Source organism: Streptopelia decaocto (assembly GCF_964273445.1).
Source record: "Streptopelia decaocto genome assembly, chromosome: 12".
Classification (NCBI taxonomy): Eukaryota; Metazoa; Chordata; class Aves; order Columbiformes; family Columbidae; genus Streptopelia; species Streptopelia decaocto.
In genome coordinates, this window is record NC_138667.1 from 340,716 (window position 1) to 358,892 (window position 18,177).

Below are 18,177 nucleotides of genomic sequence, written 5' to 3' on the forward strand. Positions count from 1 at the left end.
GTTCCCTCCAGCGCTGGCTCTCAGGTGGAGCATCAGAGGCTGGGAGAACTGGAGCCAACAGCACTGAATAGCGCAATCATCAAATGCCTGTGAGCACTCGTGGCTTGGAGCCAGATCCCCACAGAAGTAAGGGTGACCTGTGATCTCAACGGGAAGGGGACAAAGAGTGTGGAGGGAGAGCCACAGCTCTGGGTCAGCAACTGCCTGCCCCAGGGGTGGCACGGACGAGCGCAAGAAAAGCCTCTGCAGTCTGCGGTGACGGTTCCTGGTGCACTGGGGTAGGAGGGCACTACCAGCCTCCTGACGCAGCGTGTCCTGCCGGAGGTTCCGTCTGGAGCGGGGCACCGCTCGGTGTCTGTCCCTCGGTGCCCCGCGGCCGCTCAGCGCCTAAGCCTCGCCTGCCAGGAGAGAAGAGGGATGGTTCTGTGGTCAGCAGCATCGTGCTCGGCATGGACAGGCACGGAGCCCGGCTGCCGAGCATCGGCAGGCCGCGCGCAGCACTGCGGTTGTTTTGGCAGCAGGTGCCTTCTGCTCCGCTTTCGCGCTGCTGGGTTTCCTCGCCACGCGCCTGTCGCCCATTGCGGCTGTGCACAGACACGTCCTCGCCGTCCGTGTTTCTGAGGTGGTTATGGGCTGTAAGGGTACTGCCTTTTTTAAAGACCTTTCAAATCGACCATCCTCTTGTTGAGGATGTTTTGAAGCATGCGAGTAACACCTTGCTGACTGCACCTGGGAAAAACCAACACAAGAACTGTTTCCATTTTGAATGTTTTGGGCACAGGGCAGCGTGCTTTACTGTGTATGTGTGCAAGTGTCACACAGCAGCCAGGAGGAAAGCACATCTCTTCAGAAGAAGGGTCTGAAGTCACCGTGGCTGGCCAGCATCCAGGGGGCCGATGCAAGCTCAGCTCTTGAGACTGTGCAAATACACAAGTCAGCAGCCTCTGTTTGCATAGTAATTTTTCTATTATTAACTAATTAACTGCTACTCCAGACAAACTAACGTGGTACCACCCAGCACAGGGAGCCTTAAACTTTCTGGAAAATGGGTGAGTGTAGTTTCAGGAGGTTTGGTGACAGGATTCAAGGGTTTTTGTCACATCCCAGCCCCAGCCCAGAACCTGTTATTGAAGCATCGCAGCGTCGTGGCAGGAGCAGTGGTCTGGCACTTCACCTCCTCCCCGCCCCTCCTCAGCTGCAGAGGCTCTGGCGTAGCCCTGCTCCCCGTCCCGGCATTTGCAGACACCCCCTGCCCGTGGTCCTGGGAGGGAAAGGCTTTCGGGTTCGGCTGGAGGGCGCCAGCCCCCGGGCAGCAGCACGGGAGCGGTGGGGAGGGAGGCAGGAGCCTTGGTCCAGCAGGGCCAGGCAACCCATGCAGTTCTGCAGATATCCTTGTAGTCCTGGCAGTAATAAGTAGGTTATTGAGAGGCTGCTGACTTTAAGCTGCTGAAGGGTTTTTGGGTAAATATGTATCCAGTAAAACTTGGTAAGAGCTGCAGCAGAAGCACACACAGGGTAACAAACTTGCTGAATAACAAAAGCTTTGGGCTGGGTTACTGAGCCACTGGAGACATCAAAGCTTGTGGTAGGGGGGGGCTGCCGTACCCACCTATGTACTTCAACCGTTCAGCAAGGAGAACAAACAGTTAGTACTATTGAGGGTGACCCTCCGCTGAACCTGGCAGCAGAGTTTGTGCTCCAGAGAGCCCTGCTGCCATCACCCCCTCCCCAGAGCTCTGCGGCAGCTGAAGGTGGCTGCAGCGCCGGGGCCGCGCTCTGACGGCGCTTTGCCCCTGCACGCTCGCGCTGCTGAGCTGGGTGCTCCCCGCGCCGCTGCAGCCGTTGCAGGCAATAGCGAGCCTCTGGTTCAGAAAGCAAACTTAAGGGAGCGTTGGGTGTTGATCATTCAGGTCAGATGGCTTGTTTTTCTAGCAGGAACTAGAAATCGGATCTACAGCACTGCCTGTGCCAGGTGTGGCTGGAAGATTTGGCTGGGGGGTGACACCGGAGGGTCTGTAGGAAGATCTCACTGATGGCGTGCAGGGCTCTGCGTGTAAGAGCAGTCACAGCCGGGAGAGAAAGCGCGATTCACGCCCGGCCACGGCTGCGCGGGCAGCGGACCTGCCGGCCGCACCGGGATCGTGCGGACAGGAGAGGGCAGACAAGTTCTTCCCATCGCAGCACAACCCCAGCCCGCCCAGTCCTGGGGTGCTGCCAGTGGGCCCCCAGCCCCAGCATCGTCTCTCTCAGCACATCCTGAATGCTTGTAAGCAATTCCACAGTTTAAACCTTCCTACCAAGATCGCAGCTGAGGAAATACAGCAGTCCTTAGTGCTGCCAACACTCATAGTGTTTACATAGGATACATGATTTCTGGAGCCAGATGTGTAGTGCATTTTACTATTTTTCAAATGTTTGCAATTCTTGTGCTTGTGAAAGAAAGTTTAAGGGGATCCAAGTGCACTCCAGCAGTACCAAATAACTCACTCTTTTAGAAAGCTCTTTCAGTTGTACTCACAATTATTACATGGAAAAGTTTCAGCCTGCAGAGAGCCCGGTTTGTGGCCTGCTCCACCAGCTGCCCTCCCTGCGGGCTGGACCCCAGTGCAGACCCGGCCCCATGGGCGTCTGCGTGGCCCCTCTGGCCACCCCAACCCCGGGTGGGGCACGGGGCTGGAGGCTGGGCTGTGCCCAGGGCTGCGTGGTGGGCGATGATGGGTGTGCGGCACCTGGTGCGGTGCCCGCTACCTGGCGTGTGGAGGATGGCAAGACCTGCGCGATGCACTGGGAGTGGCACCCGGAGTCGGTAACCGATACCCGGTGCGCTGGGAGCGGCTCCCGGAGCCGGTGGTTGTGTCGGGGCGCCCCCTGGCGGGCGCGGGAGGCGCTGTGGGCGGGGCGGGGCGGGCCGCCGTTCCCGGTAGCGGCTGGCACGGCGGGCGCGGGTTCGCCTTTGTGCGGAGGGCAGTGCAGGCGGCAGCGGGACCATGTCGTACCAGGGCAAGAAGAACATCCCGCGCATCACGGTGGGTGCCGCGGGCGGGGCGGGGCTGGGGGCGCTGCCGGCGCCGAGCGCCCCGCGGTGCGGCCGGGGAGCGCGGTGCTGGTACCCTGCGCTGTGGGCAGACAAAGAGCCGCCGCCCGAGCAGGTGTCCCGGCCCCGCCGGTGACCCCGGGCTGGGCAGAGCCGCAGCCCGGCGGGCTCAGTCCCAGCCGGAGCCTCTGCGGCGGCCGGTGCCCGGCGGCACCCGCTGCCCGGGCATTGCCCGCGGCCGCGCCTGGAGCCGCCCGGCCGCCTCCCGCAGAGCCGACTCGCCGGCGGGCGCGGTGACCACCCGCCGGCCGGGGCGCAGACCGGCCCGGCAAGCCCGTGGCCCGGGCGGGGCGGGGAGCGGGCTCCCGCTGCCGTCCCGCCTGCCCGTGCCGCGGGCGGCCGCTGCCGGGGTGCGGCTGGGCCAGGGGCGCGGGTGCGGCGGGGTCGCCGCTCTCCCGGAGCGCGGGCGGGGCGGGCGGCAGGAGCTGCTGCGGGCGGGGCGCGGTCCCGGGGAGCTCGGGCGGGGACCCGCTCCAGCCCGAGCCGTTCTCCCGCATCAGGTGCAGCGCGGCGACCACACCTCCCGGGGCCCGGCCCAGCCCCGCAGCGAGCAGAGCGAGCCCGGCTGACGCGGCGCGGGCGGCGGGGCAGGGAGCGCCGCTCCCGGGGCTCTGCTCACCTCTCCCGGCGCTCCCGTGCTCCGGCCCGGCCCGCGCCCTCCTCTGCCGGGCGCGGCCGCTGTCCCCGGGCCCTCCCAGAGGAGGCTGCCCGCGGCTTTCTTCTGGGAAAGCCGTCACGTCTTTCATCTCGGCGATGGTTTTCTGCTGGCTTTGTGTAGCTCTTTGTTTTCCCCCTGAGGATGGCTTTGGACCCTGGAAGAAAAACAAAGCACTTGAGCTTCATTATTCTTTTTAATGTACAGATGTGAAAAAAATGCTCTCAAAGAAGCACAAAGATTACAAAAATCATCAACCGCTGTAAAGAGAAATTCCTTTGTCAGCTCAGACTCCATTGCTTTAATGAGCAATATCGCTGCTTTACACATCTTGCCTTTTCTGTATCCTTAGACCACCATGCTGACAACAATGTTACTGCTGCAGGTGGGATTCCTCCCATTTTCTACAAGAGCCTTTACAGGACACTTCCCTGATACACAGGGCTTGTTCCTGCTCTGCTGGGATCCAGCAGGAACTTTCTCGCCTCAGTGGTAACAAAATCTCTCGGGTTGCTTTATTTCTCCCTGTTAAATGCTTTCCTCAGCCTGCTGAAGCTGCTGTTACATGCAGCTCTGTCCTCTGGCTTCTGCAGCTTGGTGAGGACGCTTGGGACGCACCTGCCCTGTTCTGCAGCATCAGGGTGTCCTGGTCAGGTGGAGGAAACAGCTCTGGAATTCCCATCCAATGACCCGTGTGTCTGATCCTATGCTGCGAGGCCCAAGGGAAGCAATGCAGTGAAGTCAGCTGTTGGGTGGTCTTCTCCATGTTAATGGAATGGCAAAAAAGAAATCTTAGCAATGAAACCTCCTCTGTCCCTTTCTGCAGAATGTGCCCCCGGGCATTGCTGTGATTGTTTTTTCCTCCTTCCTAGATTTCTGCCCCGGAGCGTGTTCTTGTATGTCAGACACACGGTGACTTGGGATGGCGGGTTGTCAGCTAAGCTGCGCGTGTTCCTAGAGAGGGTTTGGGGACTGCGTGGTGCCATTAGGGTGTAAGATATCTCAGGGACCTTTAAAGCGCCTGAAGCGTCGCAGCCGGGGGAGGTCTGGAGTAGGGGAGTACACAGAGAACTGTAGGAGCCATCTTGCGCTGGCAGGTAACTCGCCTCTAGATCTCAAAGCTCGCGGCAGCACAGCGGTGGCTGAGCCACAGGCGGGGGGGCGGTGCCCTTCCTCGCCCTGTCACCCAGGCAATGGGCACCTTGGGCTTTTGTGAAGGATGTAGTAGAAATCTGAGCGTTTTTACGTTACTTTCTGACAGCTATTGTTTGCACTGTCTAGTGTGATTCTGGAGATGCACAAACACTCCCTCCTGGTTCCACTTGTCCTCAAAAGTGCTGCAGTCAGAATTTGTAGTTAGTTTCTGACAATAATGTCTGAAAAAGCACACTTTGCCCGTTGTATCTGTTTACAACAATTTCTGGTCTTTTCTAGGACAGTCCTTTTGGTGGAGAAGCCAGGAGCATGAGTGAGGGTACATGAGTCTGTGTGAGATAAATTGCTGTGGGAATTCTCTCCAACCGCACTGGCAAATCCTGGTCAAAAGCCGCGTACAGCAGCGCGACAGGCAGGACTGTGGCACTGAAGGAAGACCGGAGAGTCTGGGCACATCTGATGGTCGCAATGTGGAGAAAACATGGGGAAGGGAGGTTAACTGGGTCTGTTGTCTTTCTCAGTGATGGCTTCATCAGCTTGGTATGGCAGTGCTGCTGCTCAGCGTGCCTCAGGCTGTGCCCAGCTCAGGACAAGGCTGGTCTCAAACCGTGTGCGGCCAGTGAGAGGCTTTTTATTAGTTTGGAGATACAATCAAAATACTTCCCCTCCTGCTGTCCACAGTATGTTTTTCTGTCCCCGCAGAAAGAGCAGTGCAAGACTAAAGTGGTGAAATGCCTTGCCCTGGTTTCACAAAGTAACTGAGCTGTTGGTTGAACCAAAACGGCCCAGTCTTTGTGCTGTGGTCACAGAAACTTTTCCTGTCCAGGTAGGCTGGAGTTCCCTTATTTTTTCTTGGTGTTCCTTTCCCACTCAGCTACCCTGTCACAGCCCACAAGCACCATCTGAGGTGTCTGTGGCACCTCTGAAAACAGCGGGGTCTGCGTGGGGATGGCCAGCGTGTCGTGTCAGGCACAGGCGGGAGAAAAGCCCCGGTTACTGACTAGACGGATTTCGGTAGAGTGGCACTACCAGTACGGCATTTCTTACCACGCCACAGACTGTACGGAACTGCTGAGCGCGGCTGGCGGCTGTCTGTCTGTCTGTCCCTGTGATTCCAGCCCGGGGTTTTCCATGCTCCTGGGAGGTACGTGAGTGAGGAGGAGACATCCAGCTGCTGATGAAACACCGTTGCAATTAGTGTCTCTTCTTTGATAAGGGAAGAGCAGTAAAGCTATACACCTGTGGCCATGCTACCCTAATTATGTCCTTGTGCTTTGTAAACAAGGCAGCACTATTCCTGGCTGGGTTCTGCAGCCTTCTGGAAGCTGCTGTCTCCCTTTCCTTCTGCAGCATCACACAGAAATGTTAAGAGATCCCCTGATATTTTGGGATCTCAAATGATCAGATGGTGCTTAAGAGCATCAGGAGCAGAGTGTGAGCATGAGGGAATGGGTAATGGTTTTGAAAGCTTCATCTCAAATGCCAACAGATGGAAAGACAGGGAGTGCTCAGCAGAAAGGTTCCCGGCCGCGCAGGGGCGTGGGCGGCTGGCGGTGGTCCCCGGTTTTGGCAGAGGTGTGCCGGAGGGATGCTGCAGGCTTCCCCTTGCAGGGCAGCACCTGCAGCTGCAGAAACAGATGCTCATGAGAGGTACCACACGGGCGGCGAAGGGGCTGTGGCTGCTGCAGGAAGCCGGGGTGAGACACCGCGCTGCGGATCGGGCCGGCACGGCCTGCGCGGCAGCTCCTGCTGGCGCTGCGGCTGCGGCCCTCGGCGGGGCCGGCCCGCTGCGCTGCGGAGCGGCAGCACCCCCGGTTCGCGCCCCGGCGTGTTCCCGCGCCGCAGCGGCTCTGTGGCCCTCAGTGGGGCCGGCCCACTGCGCTGCGGAGCGGCAGCACCCCCGGTTCGCGCCCCGGCGCGTTCCCGCGCCGCAGCGGCTCTGCGGCCGGAGGGGGGGTCCCTGCCGCCCTCCCGCTGCAGGGGCGTTTGTCCATCCGCGCATGGGGGCTGGTGACACAGCCTGACACGGGCTGGCGGGAGACATGGTGGGTGTGGAGATGCACAGATGAGCCCTGGCAGGGGAAACAGTGCATTTATTGTAATCTGAGGCTGCTCTGGCAGGGTGTGCTTTGGAAGCCTGTGTATTAAGTCAGACTTGTTCCCTCGTATCTACTTCATTCTCTTCCTTGCTTGTTCCCCTGCCTCTTAGCATCTGGGTGTACTCCAGAGCCTGTAGATGTGGCGTAACCGGGATTTTACGTATTTTACTTTAGTACGTGCTCTCCTCGTGGTCGGTGGGTAGGTGCCGGTGCCGCCCTTCTCCGTGCACAGGCAGCTGGCCCGAGGCAGCGCCCGTCCCTGAATGGAAGCCTTGTTCCTGTTCCAGCCGCGATGGACCTCACCGTCCTGTGTACTGAGTTACACTGAGCAGCCCTTCACATCTGGCACAGAATGACCATTTGTGTGTGTGGGCAGGCATATTTTCGGAGTTCATCTTAACAGTTTATTCAGTAATTGTCAAGTACCCCAGATGCCGCCTGTGCCCGTCACATTTGTGTGCTGGTTGTCATTTGTTAGAGCCATATGCCCTCCCCTCTGGACCCCCTTTGACAGCCAAGTTCTGGCAAAGCCCCTTGTCGACGTGCCAGCTTAGGTGAGGGGCAAAGGGAGCTGGCTCCGGGTCTGCTTGTCAGGGATGGCGGTGGGTGGGATGGGAGGAGGGGAACAACTCGCCGTGTGCTTTTCTAGGTGGGCGGCGAGGCTCCCGATCGATTGGCATTGAGCTGTGCTGGGTGGGGAAGGTGAATCCCATTGCTGGGACGCGGGTTGCTGGCCGTCGGTGCCGCTGTGGGGAGGCTCTTGCCCGGGAAGCGAGGGACCGCGGCTCTTCCCCTGCGCCAGCGCTCAGCTAAGCCGGGCTGAGAGTGCTGTGCGTTCTGAGCCTTCCCCACCCAGTTTCTTTGTCTTGACTGTGTGTGGTGAGGTTGCTGTAAAACCCTCACCGGTCTCCGGGCTCTGGCTGCTGCAAGCTGCAGGGACACGGGGGATTCTCTCGCATCCTTCTGTTGCCAGGGATTACCATCACTGCGGTGATACTTCCAGAAACCCCGGGGCAGTGGATGAAGAACAAATGCAGTTCCCTGTAGAGGAATTAATTGTGCGAGAGCTTCAAGGATGAGGCTGGTGCGAGCGCTGCCGAAGGCTCCGCTCAGCCACGCTCCAGCCGGGCCGTGGAGGGGAGGGGTACGCACACCCCAAACCGGGAACAGAGAGGAAAGCAAGCAGGGGAAGCTTGAAAGCTGGAGGGTTGTTGGAGGCGTTTAAGCAGCCAGGAAGACCGTGTATTCTCTAGAACAGCACAATCAGCTTGTGTCACCCACACACATGGTGGCCGTGAGCGCGATCAGGCTGTTTGCCCTGTGCTGCCTGCAGCTGGTGTTCGGACTCATGCAGGTGGGGGTAGAAGAGCAGGACCTCAGCCTGCCCAGTTCCCCAGGACAGGCTCTGTTCCCCACAGGACAGTGTCCCTTCTCTCCCATCAGTGTGTGCTGGGTTGTCCAGGTCCAAAAACATGAATACAGGAAAAGCATAAGAGCGGTTCTGGTCCAGGTGCTCCTCCTGTCAGGCTGCACTGCTTTGGAGGAGGCTGCTGGACCTTAGGTCAGTAGAACAGAACAGAGGAGGCGGTAAATGATGAGGCAGGAATGCAGTTCAGTGCCTCCTGGCTCCTGTGTAGACCTGTGATGTTGTGAAACACCTCAGGGACCACGCCGAGCATAGGGGAGGGACAGATTCCAACAGCAGATGCACCGTCTTCAGGGCTGCCTGCCCAGCTGATGGTCTCTGCAAGATGAGAAATAAATTCTCTTCTGTAATGCAACTTATTTTGCATGATATTTGGGTAGGATTTGAGGACATGCCCTTAGCGATGAACTTGCTGTAGATACTGGTATGTGGCTGGTGCTGCCTGCAGATTTATGTGTGTAATGACCTGGTGCAGGAAGCTTTTGACTTCTGTCGGTGTGTTTTATGGAAGCACATTTGCTGTGTCCCTGGTCCCTCTCCTCTGAACTCGTCCTGCCTTGGTGACGTTTCTGGCAGCACCTGTTCCATTCAGAAACAGCCCTACGAGTATGATATTTTCGATCCTTGCTCCCGTCCCGTTGTTTGAAGGGTCGGTACAGGTGTGAACTGCGGGGTTGGCTGGAGGGAGCTGTGGTGCCGTGGGACGGCACCCGCGACGGGCACCGGGCCGCCCGCCGCGAGCCCCTATGGCCGCTGCTGACAGCCGCTGTGTCCTTCCCTCCGCAGAGCGACCGTCTCCTTATCAAAGGAGGAAGGATAGTCAACGATGACCAGTCATTCTATGCTGACATTTACATGGAGGATGGCCTCATAAAGTAAGTATGTGACTTCTAAAGCGTATTATCACCCTCTCCCCTTAAATCAGCTTCAGGTTGGATCGTTACTGCCTTTTTGTGGATGTAGTCCGCACCCAACTTGCCATCCAGTAAAACTCGATAGCCACCCCAGTGAGGGGCTCAGCTCTCCCACACACTCGATTGCCTGGCGAGTTCAGGTCGTACCTCTGGTGACTGAATTGCACTGGGGCTGGTGACTTCATGTCACAGTGTCCATGGTACAACAAATCTGGATCTAGTTGCCCCAGAAAACAGATTTATCTTGGACTCCTGTGTGAACAGTGTGAGCACGGATGAGCCTGTACGAGACCCCAGTTGTTAGCGCTGACGGGACGGCGCTGTGCTGCGGGTCAGCTGCGTCCTGCGGGCGAGCCTTTGAGTCCCCCAGCTTTCACCGTGTTTCTGAGGTGCAGTAACAATTCCATTGTTTAAAGGCTGCAGTTCAAATGTGGTGAATGCACCACATTGGGACCAGCCCCAGGTTGCATGAATTGAAAGAACTGTGATGGTTTATAGCAGAGGGACTTGAAAAGGCATTGATCGCTCTATGGAAAGAGGAAAATACCCAGCCTTTCCAGGATGGTATATTTTAAAAATCCAGCAGCAGAGAAACACTTCAGGAGGTGGAGCTGTGTTCTGATGGGGCTGTTTTTAGCTTGTCGACAAGAGCGCTCGGGGTCGACCAGCGCTCGCACCCGGGCCGGGGTCGGAGCCGCTGCAGGTCTCGCTGTGGCGCAGACTTTCCAGGTGTCCTTCGGCACATCCCTGGCCGCCGCAGAGCTCCATTGCCTTGGAAGGGAAATGCTCCCACGAGTGAATTCTGGTAGGAATAAAGTGAGCAATTGAATTCCTCTGCTGATGGATTCATCTCAATACAAGCAGTGGAAAGAGCTGCTGTTTATTGCCGTGGGGACACTGGAGCGAGCCATTCTGTCCACAGAACCTTTGTTATTCTAAGGAAAAAACCCACAAAATTACTAAGGTTGAATAAAGTGCAAAAATGGAATTTCTTCCTCATTTGCTTCCTCAGTGTGCCAAGGAAATTAGAAGTTTTCCACTAAAACCAACTTGTCTTTTATCTTGATTTATCAGGGAAGACTGGGGAAGGCTGGATGAAAATAGGATTTCTGAAAGAGGAGATTTGAAGGCTGAGTGCTACATATGGACAGATAAAGGGATTGAGGGGGCGGGGGCCGAGCGCGGAGCCCTGAGTCGGGTGACGCGGCGTGCGGGAGGGCCGGTATCTGAGCGGGACGGTGCCCTGTGCTAGAACAGCGCAAACTCCAGAGCGCTGTAACGATATTGTAGGTTACGAGTAGATGTATACTTGCACCTTTTGGGTTTTCAGAAGATATTTTTTGATAGTTTGGATTTTAACCGCCTTCACCACAGCGTGGGCCGCTGGTAGCACAGGGGCACGAAGGAAAGGAGCGGAGGGAGGTGCTGGCAGGGGAGGACGCTGTCGCGCTCCTTGGGCAGAGCCGGGGCCGGTGCTGCCGCCCAGCGTGCTCCTGCCCGCTCCCCTTTGCCCCTGAGCAGAGCTGCAAGTCCCTGCTGAGCCCTGAGCTGGCCTGGCTGCTGTGGCATTACGCTGGGCAATCATCTTTCTCTGTAAGTAAGCCTCAGACTTGAGCCTTACTTAAGGTGGGTAGAGGGACAGCGGAGAGTAGAGATTAGGGGTGCAGCTTACTGGAAGCAGAGCTGGTGTTGGGTTTGCGAGCGTGCAGTCTGGTGAACAGACAGGACTGCTGTGCTGGAGATGCTTGCAGGAGCCCAACTTCTGAGTGAGGGGTGCGAAGTGTCCGGGGCAGCTTCTCAGCACCCGTGCAGAGGTCTGCGTGCCATCAGAGCACGCTGGCCCGTGAGCCGGCCCAGCGCCTGCCCAGACAGCAGGTGCCAGCGCAGACAGCGCCGGAGCAGCCGGACAGATGGCAGCTGCCCCTGGACTGTGCAAATCATAGGTTTAAGCAAAACGGACAGTCCCGCGCTGTGCTGCAGGGTGAGGCGGTTTCTCTCCGCTGGCCCTGCCAGCCCAGCGTGGGCCGGGGAGGCCCGCGGCACTGGCCCGGCTGCTCGCTCGGTGAGCCGCTCGTTGACCGCGCCGTGGCTGGTTTTCCTCTGTGTGCGCTCACCATCTTGGTATGATCTCATCAGGCAGATTGGAGACAATCTGATTGTCCCTGGCGGGGTCAAAACCATAGAAGCCAACGGGAAGATGGTGATCCCTGGAGGAATTGATGTCCACACTCGCCTGCAGATGCCGTACAAGGGGATGACAGCTGTGGATGATTTCTTCCAAGGGACGAAGGCAGCCCTGGCTGGTGGAACCACCATGATCAGTGAGTGCGGCAGGCTGGTCCTGTGCATGACAGCACGCAGCGCTCTTGGAACGTTGCTCAGTTATTTCTTTTTGCTTTTATCACTCTTCTTTGTTTTAAAGATCCATGACAGCGTGCTCATCTTTTTTTGTGATCTCTGTCAGTGTGGTCTGGGGAGTGAGGAGCGGGATGAATATTTGGGATCCGTAGTAATACTGAAGTGGTGGGACTGGAGGTTTGCACAGGACCCATTTCCCCTGCAGATCCCGTGTTCTGCAGTCACTGGAGCCCCTGGGACCCTCAAAAAGGAAAAAATGGCATAATTTTTTCCCTGTTAAATAAAAATAGGGTGGCATCACGCTCAGATGACTCTGAGCAAAGGAACAGAGCAATGTGCTGGCATCCTGCACTGCTCAGAAATAAACAGTGCTAACGAAAAAGGAAAGGGAATTCGGAGGTCGGTCCCTGGAGAAGGCCACGCTGTGCGCTGGTCTGAGGTCCAGGTTTGCTGTGCACTGCTCCCGGCCGCGCGCCCTGCTCCCCGCTGCGCGCCCTGCTCCCCGCTGCGCGCCCTGCTCCCGGCTGCGCGCCCTGCTCCCCGCTGCGCGCCCTGCTCCCGGCCGCGCGCCCTGCTCCCCGCTGCGCGCCCTGCTCCCCGCTGCGCGCCCTGCTCCCCGCTGCGCGCTCTGCTCCCCGCTGCGGGCACTGCTCCCGGCTGTGTGCACTGCAGGTGTCTGGGCTGCAGGAGCAGCTGCTGGTCCTGCCGGTAAAGGACAGGGTTTCTACCCCTGCCTCTGCTGGTTCTCCCGTGGCAGGGCACGGGGATTACGTGGTGGGCAATAAAAGGCGCATTAGTATCGCGGTATGGGCAGAGGCTGTGTTAATGGCGTGGAAGTGGGGGTGAGGCAGGACAAGGCCCTTCAGCTTTCAGCCGATCCCTCAGCAGCAGCCTGTGAAAGCCCCTGGTCCTGTGCCAAAGGCCATTAAGCAAAGGCTCTGCGTGCTTCCCTGCCGATAAATGCGCTTGGAGGAGCCCCGGCACGTCCTGGAGGTGATGGGCCCCCTTAGACAGGCCCTGATGCTGCCGAGAGCCGAGCGGGGCCGGTGGTGATGGCTGGGGTGTAGGGTGGCGGGACGGGGACCCCTGCCCACCCGCCGTGCCCCCGCAGTGGACCACGTGGTGCCGGAGCCCGAGGCCAGCCTGGCCGAGGCGGTGGAGCGGTGGCGCGAGTGGGCGGACGGGAAGGCTTGCTGCGACTACGCACTGCACGTGGACATCCCGCGCTGGAGCGACCGCGTCCGGCAGGAGCTGCGCACCCTGGTCCAGGACAAAGGTTCGCTGCTCCCTCGCGCGGGCGGCCCGGCGGGAGGAGGGCGGCGTGGCCGGGCTGCTGTCCGTCCTCTCGCTGTGAGTGCCGGGGGTCCGCGCGGTCCGGGCGGAGCTGTGCCCGGCGGGAGGGACGCCCCTCGCCCCTCTCCCGCTCACCGCTCTGCTCTCCCTCTGCCCCAGGAGTCAACTCCTTCATGGTGTACATGGCCTACAAGGATTTGTACCAGATGTCGAACACCGAGGTGAGACCCTTCCCACCGCGGTGTGGGTGTGAGGGGGACGGCGGCTGCGCAGGCGGCTCCTCGCTGCCCGGGTGGCGGGGAGGGTGTCCCAGCGCTGGCCGGGCGCCCGCGGGGCGGCTGGAGGTCGGGCATGGAGATCACCGGGAGCATCCGCCGCGGCCGCCACGCGCTGGCTGGGCGCCCGCCGCAGGCGCTGCCGCTGCCCCGGGCCGGGCGCTGCCAGGGCTCGGCCTGCTCACAGCCCTTTGCTCTTGTCTCCGTTTCAGCTCTACGAGATATTCAGCTGCCTGGCAGAGCTGGGTGCCATAGCTCAAGTTCATGCTGAAAACGGGGATATAATCGCACAGGTAACTACTGTTATGCGGGGATGGAAAATCTGCCCCAGGCAGATTTGATGTGGGACATTAGCAAAGTGACTTCAAAGCTGCGTGGACATATTTTGCAAGGTGATGTCTTTGCTGCTTGGCAGTAATATCAAATTTACCAAGATTTTCTGCTGTAAATATGTGGTGCTTAAAGAAATCTGAAGTAGTGAATTAGTGATTATCTAAATGGAGGGGCAGACCATCACATGTGGTGCATTCACTCCAGCTGCAGCTCTTTTTCAGTGTGGAGAGGCAGAGACCGTTGCCTTGCACGTATTCAGCTGAGAGGGCTGAAGTGTATTGAAAGTGCCGTGCCAAGAGAGGAGTTTCTCCCTGCTGCAGGCAAGCGGGCGGCTAATGGAGCTGGGTGTGCAGGGGAAGTGTCACAAGCGCTGTGGTCTGGTGTTCAATGGATAGGCGGTACTGCCCTGCTGTGTTGTCACTGGTGCTGGATGAGGGAAGGTCCGTATGTTTTGATTGTCATGCAGACAGAGAAGACATTACTCAGTTATGCTCTGCAGCTACTTGGTTTTTTCTGTCATTCTTGGGAGTGTGAACTTAGAGGTCATTCTTCAAACATCCTCTCAGACTACAAGAATCAGTTTTTCTTTGGGCTTTTTAGAGCTGCAGTGCACAATTGGATGGCTCTTTTACGTGAAAACAAAGAGCGATCAGAGGAATTGTCTTGGCTAGAGTTTCTTCTTCAGCACCAGCCTAAACACAAAATGCCCCCAAACTATGAGTTGGTAGCACTTCCCAGCGCTGGGAGTTGCTGCTGACTGCAGCATCGCAGGCTGGGGTGGCCTCAGCGCCTTGCTAGCACAGAGACATGGTGCTTGTGGTATCCGCTGGTGCTGATTCCCAGAAAGAAGGCAGAGGATTTGTCCTCTCCATTCCCCATTTCAGTCCATTTTACTTTTGATGTCCTGGCCCCTGTGCGTTTCTCCAGAGTTGGGTCAACACAGGAGAGGAGTTTGCAGGGGAAGAGATGTGAACGGATACAGGAGGTGAGCAGAGCTCCAGACTTGAGACGCTGACGTGCTGTAGGTGGTGGGAGAGCGCTTTGTGGTGGGCAAAGAGCAAGATGTGAGGACAGGATTGTCGAATCTTTGCTTGCACTTTCCCTGTGGCAGAGGAGGTGTCAGAGGAGGTAACAGGCAGCACTTCCCTGCTGTGCAGCCTCATCCTTTATGTGCTCCTGCACCAGCTGTGAACACATCTGCTGCAGGTGCTGGAGTCACACAGCTCTATTGCAGGTTGGTGGCATTATTTAATGCTCATCCTATTCTCAGTGGTCTACAAGACACAAGAAAAAGTGCATAAAACTGCTTGCTTACAGGTATTACTGCTGCTGTGCACCCACTTCATGATCCACAGCACCTCCTGGAGAAACGTTCCCTGTTGTGCAACTGCTCGTGGCTTCTGTACATCAGAGCAGGTGTGGGTGGGAGGAGAGATGTTCATTGCCACAGGCAGCAACAGCACATGGGCAAAGGTGTGAGGGTCCGAAAGAGCCCCGAGTGCCTGGGTCAGGGCAGGCCGTGAAGGCCCCCTGCGTGTGTCCTCTGGCCTCTGTCTAAGGGAGGTGTTTGAAGTGAGGAAATGCAGGAGGAATCTCCAGAGCACAGACAGAAGACAGGCAGGCCGGTGCGGGAGGTGCACGCACACGCAGTTATCCATGGTCCTTATTTATAACAGCAAAATACACGGGATAGTGTTAATACAGGAACCAACGCTCCACACCACCAGCTTTTATAGAAACACAGGACAGGATGTAGCACTTGCTGCTATCCAAATGGCTAAAGAACAGCACTAGGGACCCAGGAATAACCTTGGGAGGAGAATTTTTTATTGCCTTTAATGATTATTTTCACATTAGTGAAAGCAAGACTACTTGCTTTTTGGAAGAGGAGCCAGGAAAGGGGCTGTGAACATGAGGTGCTGTTCTTGGAGCTGGGGAGTTGTACTCTCTTTTCCTCCACACTGTGCTTGTTTCATCAGAGAGGTTTCAGTCCGTTTCCCATGCACCCTGCTCTCCCCCAGAGCCCTCGAGGATGCCGCAGCCTCGCACCGCGCGCGGGGGCCCGCAGGACAGTGGCTGGTGACAGTCCTGAGGGAAGGGCTTGGCACACGAGGGACCTGCTTTTCTGTGTGGCTGGCATTTTCACAGTGTTGTAACGTCCCTCTGTCCTTCAATATCCTAGGAGCAAAGCAGGATGTTGGAGATGGGAATAACCGGCCCCGAGGGCCACGTGCTGAGCAGGCCAGAGGAGGTAAGATGCCGAGGATGGTACCAGCCGCGCTGTGCCAAGGAGCGGGGCCTTGGTGCGCGTGGTGGGGCCAAGCGAGCATTGTGGGGGTACGTTTGTACAGGCAATCCTGCTTGTTCATCAGCTCAGGAAATAGTGAGGTGCACATTCGTGGCAAATACGTTTTGGTCTTGCTCAAGTCTCCCAGCAGAGACAAGGGCGTCTGAGTCTCCCAGCAGTTAATCAACAAAAAGATCTGTATGGCTGTAGCAGCCTTTGGGGCTGGTTTGGGACATTTGTCTTCTATAGGTGACTCCATGGGTATGAGAGACCCGAGGAAAATCGAATGGCAAGTTTCAGTTCCTCTGAAAGTTCACCGTTCACGTCTGTGTGAGTGCAGACAGATTCCAGCCTCTTCCTGCTTAATCTCTGCTTAGGTTCTGAAGTGCATTTCAAAATCAGACAGGCAAAGCCATTGGTGGATGGAGTGGGAGGGATGGAGGGGGAAATTTCCTGGTTACAAATCATTGTCAACACGCTAATTAGATTACTTCTAATTTTAGCTTGCAGGGTATTTTTCTGTTTGGTCCATTAATCTGAGTTGAGTCTAATTTTAGACATGTTTTCTTGAGATAGCTCCCTGCTGAGAGGTGCTTTTAACTTTCCGCAGTGTATGAAAGAAGAAAACAATAGGAATTTGGTACAATAGCAAAGCCGAGCAGGGGAGCGCTGGGTAATGGTTGGGCTTGATGATCTTAAAAGTCTTTTCCAACCTAAACGATTCAATGGTTAACCAGTGGTTATTCCCTTTGAAGTATGAGACTGTGAAGAATTTTCCTGTACATGGAAGAAACTCAGCATCAAATACAGTAGATTAGGGTCCCTCTGTGTAAACTGCCATTTATTTTTATTGCTCTAGACCCATTGCCACTAGTTGGCAAGCTAACCCATAATTACGGGATGCTGTGGTTGTGCCAGGATTTGAGAACTGTCCTGTTATCATAAGACAGCACTCTGGTTCTTCTCCAAAGCTGGTAAAACACTGTTGAGTGTTTGATCCTGAAAAGCCATTGAAGTGTAAGGCTACTGAGAACAGTGCAAGAAGGCTCTAGGTCTGTCCAGCCACACGTGGATCTCATTGCATTTGAAAATAAACAGCATCCCTCTTCTAGAACATACTCTACATGGGAAAAAGTGAAGTAGAGCACAAATGACCCTGCTACTCCCCATAAGGCCTGTGGGTTGATGGCAAAGCTTTGGGAGAGCGGTCCGTAGCTCCTTGGGTCTGCCCTGTCCTGGAGGCCGCGGGGGGTTAAAGGTGCCGGGCGATGGTTGGTGCGGCGGGGTGGTGACCTGCTGCGAAGGGAATGCTTTCCTGTTTACAGTTCTGTTTAAAGAGTCTTCAAGCAGAAGAGAAAATCCTCTTTTCCCTGTGCAGCAAACAGGCCTGTGGCAGTGGGAATGGGGTGGGGTGCCGGGGTGCAGGAGTGTTGGGGTGTCAGGGTTGCAGGGGTGTCGGGGTGCAGGGGTGTCACGGTTGCAGGGGTGTCGGGGTGCAGGGGTGTCAGGGGTGCAGGAGTGCCGAGGTGCAGGGGTGTCGGGGTGCAGGGGTGTCGGGGTGCAGGAGTGTCAGGGTGCAGGAGTGCCGAGGTGCAGGGGTGTCGGGGTGCAGGAGTGTCAGGGTGCAGGGGTGTCGGGGTGCTGAGCTCTGCCCCTGTCACCGGCAGAGCCTGGCCCGTGGCAGTGGCTGTGTTCCCTGCAGCTGGCAGTCCTGGCCTCCCTGGGGAGCCAGCTGATTGGTACATTGACTTTTTAAGGCTTCTGTTTTGAACTTTCTCATGCTGAAGCTTGAAGCCAAACTAGAGCAAACACTTGGAGAACCTCTGGGGTTGAGCTCAGGCTGAGCACAGGCTGATGTAATAGTCCAAAGATATTCCTTGTGCTGGAGGTCCACCCTCTGCTGACGGCAGGACGCTGGAGCTCGGGGGTGTCCGCAGGCAGGACGAGCTGCAGCGCAGCGCAGCGGGCCCTGCGGTGAGCGGCCTGCCCGCGCACAGCTCGCCGCGCCCGCTGCAGCCGAGAGGTCTGCAGGGGAGACCCTCTCGCTGCCTGGTCAGCCCGTGAGCCACGCTGGCAGCAGTCCCGGGCATCTCTGCTGTGGGGAGAGCTGGAAGCAGGCAGTGGAAAACCCAGGAGCTGCGGCTCTGCGCTGGCACCGAGCAGCACTCCCCTGCCCAGGTCGTGCGGCTGGACCCTGCCGACGGGCTGGGCCCTGCGAGACCCAGCTTCTCCCGTCAGGTCTCCCTGGTTAACCCAGCCCGGGACGTGCCGGGTGAGAGTGAGGGCAC

The 18,177-nt window shown here is 57.4% G+C and overlaps 1 protein-coding gene across 2 annotated transcripts in view; it reads left to right on the plus strand.

Annotated features, from left to right (window-relative positions):
• The window catches only part of DPYSL3 (dihydropyrimidinase like 3), a 32,297-nt gene that overhangs the window by 7,393 nt on the left and 6,727 nt on the right, over window positions 1–18,177 (plus strand). Inside the window, exons 1-7 of one of the 2 annotated variants that reach the window (XM_082063433.1) lie at window positions 2,913–3,026; window positions 9,216–9,304; window positions 11,480–11,664; window positions 12,813–12,977; window positions 13,154–13,215; window positions 13,482–13,562; window positions 15,785–15,853. In XM_082063433.1, coding sequence (XP_081919559.1) covers window positions 2,988–3,026; window positions 9,216–9,304; window positions 11,480–11,664; window positions 12,813–12,977; window positions 13,154–13,215; window positions 13,482–13,562; window positions 15,785–15,853 — 690 coding nt within the window. In that variant the 5' untranslated portion in view covers window positions 2,913–2,987. Of the gene's footprint in view, window positions 1–2,912; window positions 3,027–9,215; window positions 9,305–11,479; window positions 11,665–12,812; window positions 12,978–13,153; window positions 13,216–13,481; window positions 13,563–15,784; window positions 15,854–18,177 lie in introns of those variants that run through there. The other variant, XM_082063432.1, reaches the window with a different exon arrangement.